Consider the following 3,597-nt stretch of genomic DNA (forward strand, 5'->3'; position numbering starts at 1 on the left):
TGCTAAGATACACTCATATTAAAAGCGACACCCATCTTGCACCACCTTCTGAACAGACATGTGGATAACTGGAAGGACAGAGTTGGTAAAGACTGGAGACAGGGGCGCGTCACCCGAGTCGTTTTGTTAACAAATACTGTACCAACGCGATAACAGTGACGTAACATTAGAAGCCAGGTGAACGGTGCCGAGCATTGCGGCACGTTAAACTGTCGTCGCACAATCAGGCTCTTGGTCCGGCATTCTACCATCAGATGGTCGAGGCATGGCCCACGCCGCAAGTACAGCTTAGCTCGGGCGATCATTCCAGAAATATATCAAATCGCAAGGTTCGGACCAAATATTGAAAAAACCTTGCTGCTGCCACCTTCTAAACGCACCACAATTCGGCAGGTCTCATGGCTTCCAGAAAATAGTATTCATATCACAACTACGGAGAGTGGTATCTGTATCTTCTGATCCTCAGTCGTGTGAACGTAGTCATGCTAATATATTCCTTCGTTTCCGTTCGAGCTCGCACTCAGGACACTGAGTGGGGTCACCCGATCATGCCGTAGGCTCTCTATTCAACAATACAACATCAGGTTGAAAAATATCTTTCAAAAGGGTAAAAAGGGTGTGCATAAGTGAACTCATCGTTTATACAGCGTGCTCAGATAAAAGTTCAACTCTTTTTTATTCAACGCAGATACGAGTTCATATCTCGCATAATCAAGATACACTACGGTTGCATTCAAATGACGCTGCTCAAAACATGATCGAAATGGCAGTCAACAGTGATCTGACATTATAAAATTATAATTCTACACGAGATACTCATTTAAGAACAAGAACGAGTAGCTTCTCAACACCACTCAAAGCGCAACATCGTTACGGTTTGTTACCCTTCTGGGTGGCCTTGGGGAGAATTCGCGTGATCGGTCGGAACGAAGAGTGGCTCAACCACCACGCGGTGACACCGCACACGACATGGGCTTCATTGAATTGGTTGGAGGAACATTTTCCTGGAAAGTACACCAGCTTAAGACTGCCTTGCCGTGGCTGCTTACTCGCCCGACCTTTCTGCCCTGGATTTCTTACTGAGGGTCCACCATTAAGAACTACGCCCACATGGAGAGGCCAGCAAACCTTCAAGGCCTCAAGTCCACCTCCAGGCTTGGGATGGACAAATGATGAAACGAGGCTTGGCGTCGACAAGATGAAGCGAACAATCGGCCATCCGCGGCAGGTCCAGCCGTTGAACATCCTAGCCTGCCAGGAAGCCCTGTGGAATATCTTTTGTACAGACCATTTGGTGCATGGGAAAGCTCTATTGACTACCAATGACTACCAATGCCGCTTTTCGTGTTTTGCCATCAAATTGGGAGTGAGACGTCCTCATAGCCACGATTTTACAATAAATGTTCTCCCCTCTGTTCAAGGCAACGTTGGTTATTGTTTACATTTGGCACGCCTTACTATAAAATGCTGCTGTGTATTGCAATCAAGTGTTTGTACCGATCAACTTGTGCTGTGTCGTGAAAAAAACTGGGACATTTGCAGAGGGGCCCATCCAGTCATCTTCGTGATTTGACATGACAACAACATTATAAAGGCACCCAGAGCATTATTCCATGCAAAATGAATACGATATTAATAATGATGCAACAGCTAGCAGTGACTTAGAACAAACTGACAGATACCACGCGGATGCCGAGCTCTGCACGCGCCGATCCAGACCACAGGCGGGCCGGGTCAGACGAGCAGTTGCGATACCTCGGCCGGATCATCGGGGGAGGTCACGAGGTGCCGCTCCCGAGTATATAAGGCCTGGTCGTCAGCTTACCACCATCCAGTCATCTTCGGCCGCAGGCAAGACATCCACCAGTCCCCACACACGGAGATATGAAGCTGGTGAGTTTGCAGCACCGCTTGACATGCTAACTGACATCGCTTTGGCGTTTCCCTGAGCATTTAAGCAAGTGTGTTCAGGCGGAAATAAATTCAGTGGCCTAACTAATCAAAAGAAAATGCTGACATCCTGGTCACAGCCTAAGACAACCGATTCAGAGAGGTTTGGGGGTTATAAAGAATGCAACTGGCCGATCACACCATTATGAGTCTTTTTATCATAACGTAAGGCTTATTTATCGGCGTTGGGGTTTGACCGTGCATGCCAATGGTCCGAACTACCCTTCACTTAGCCTTGCTCAATCCCGATCGAATTAAAGCACTGGGCACAAAGCACAAAGCACAACTGCGCGAAACAAAGGTCCTCCCAGCCAGCAAGTACCTTTAATGTAGCATAACACCAATCATCGGTGAAGCGTTATAGTCGAATACAACGCGTTAGGCACGGATCAAGCCCACTGCTCTCATCATAAAGCGTCGTCTCCTGACTCCGCCACCCCACCATGACCTCAGCTGCACCCCTTCCCGCCCCTCTGAGCAGCGCGTGCTCCGCCGTCAGGTTCTCCTCGTCGCCCTGGTGGCCGTCGCCGCGGCCGCGCCGCAGGGGGTACGCACCCTCAGCCAGCGGTTCGTCCAGGACCCGCAGGGTAACTACGAGCACAGCTACGAGCAGGACAACGGCCAGAGCGCCAGCGAGGTGGGCCGTGTGTTCCCCGGTGCGGAGCCGGGCACCGGCAGTCTCAGCCAGCAAGGCAGCTTCCAGTTCGTCAGCGACGATGGCCAGACGTACCAGGTTGCGTACGTGTCGGACGAGGGTGGCTTCCAGCCGCAAGCGGCGCACCTGCCCGTGGCGCCGGCGCAGATCCCCGAGTACGCCCAGCTGAGGATCGACCACCCGGAGCTGTTCTGGGCCGAGGGCGCCCAATAGACGGCCAATGATGGTCTTACCATGTGACGGCTGTACCGAGACACGAGCGGAACCTTGTGACCCTGCGATTCTGACGTGAATGTGCTCCTGTATGTGTGCTCTGCTTTGCAATAAAATGTCTACATGCTGACAAAGTGCTAAAGAGGTTTGGTAGACCGAAATATTAGCCGGTGTGAACGACGAGTTAAAACGAATGCGATGAGCTCACCTGCTTGTCGCAGCTGATATCCGGGAGACGAACATTGATCGGCGTCGTTCGGTGCATGCCGCTTGGCAGGATGATGGCCACGTTAGCGACCAGGTCGGTGGCAGGTGGTGCATAGAGAACGCTTTCGCACTGCTAAGGGAAGGCGGGTGCATCTTTCAGTTCACAGATTCGGGTGCATTTTCTTTCTACATATCTTTCTATAAACCGTATATTTTGAGCCATAAAGAATATTGTCTTGGTCCTATTCTTGGACAGCATACCTGCCACATCCGCTGCACTAGACTGCACTGTAAAGGATTAGCCAGTCCGAGGAAAAACTTGCTGCTATGCGTTCATTCCCGCTTGCAGACTATCATTAGAATAGCAACGCATGTTCAGTTCACATCTACGGTTGTTCACATCACATCACATCACATCATGCTAGAACTACATACTGTTTGGAACGTTCGTTACAGCATCAATAAACAATCCCAAATTTACGCAAAAAGGAGAAGGCAAATAAAGCGTTAAAACAGTGTTCCCCCAGTCCTCTCCACCGCCCCATTGGTTACACCCATGATTGCATTTAAAT

The 3,597-nt window shown here is 50.2% G+C and overlaps 1 protein-coding gene across 1 annotated transcript; it reads left to right on the plus strand.

Moving 5' to 3' along the window:
* Positions 1-1,884: 1,884 nt before the first annotated feature.
* Positions 1,885-2,818, plus strand: LOC119109335 (larval cuticle protein 65Ag1-like). The gene is made up of 2 exons (XM_037232946.1): positions 1,885-1,893; positions 2,450-2,818. Exons 1-2 carry the CDS (start codon positions 1,885-1,887, stop codon positions 2,816-2,818), a joined length of 378 nt encoding a protein of 125 aa, XP_037088841.1.
* The last annotated feature ends 779 nt before the right edge of the window (positions 2,819-3,597 follow it).

Source organism: Pollicipes pollicipes, unplaced genomic scaffold (genome assembly GCF_011947565.3).
Source record: "Pollicipes pollicipes isolate AB1234 unplaced genomic scaffold, Ppol_2.1 Scaffold_7231;HRSCAF=8579_pilon_pilon_pilon, whole genome shotgun sequence".
Classification (NCBI taxonomy): domain Eukaryota; kingdom Metazoa; phylum Arthropoda; class Thecostraca; order Pollicipedomorpha; family Pollicipedidae; genus Pollicipes; species Pollicipes pollicipes.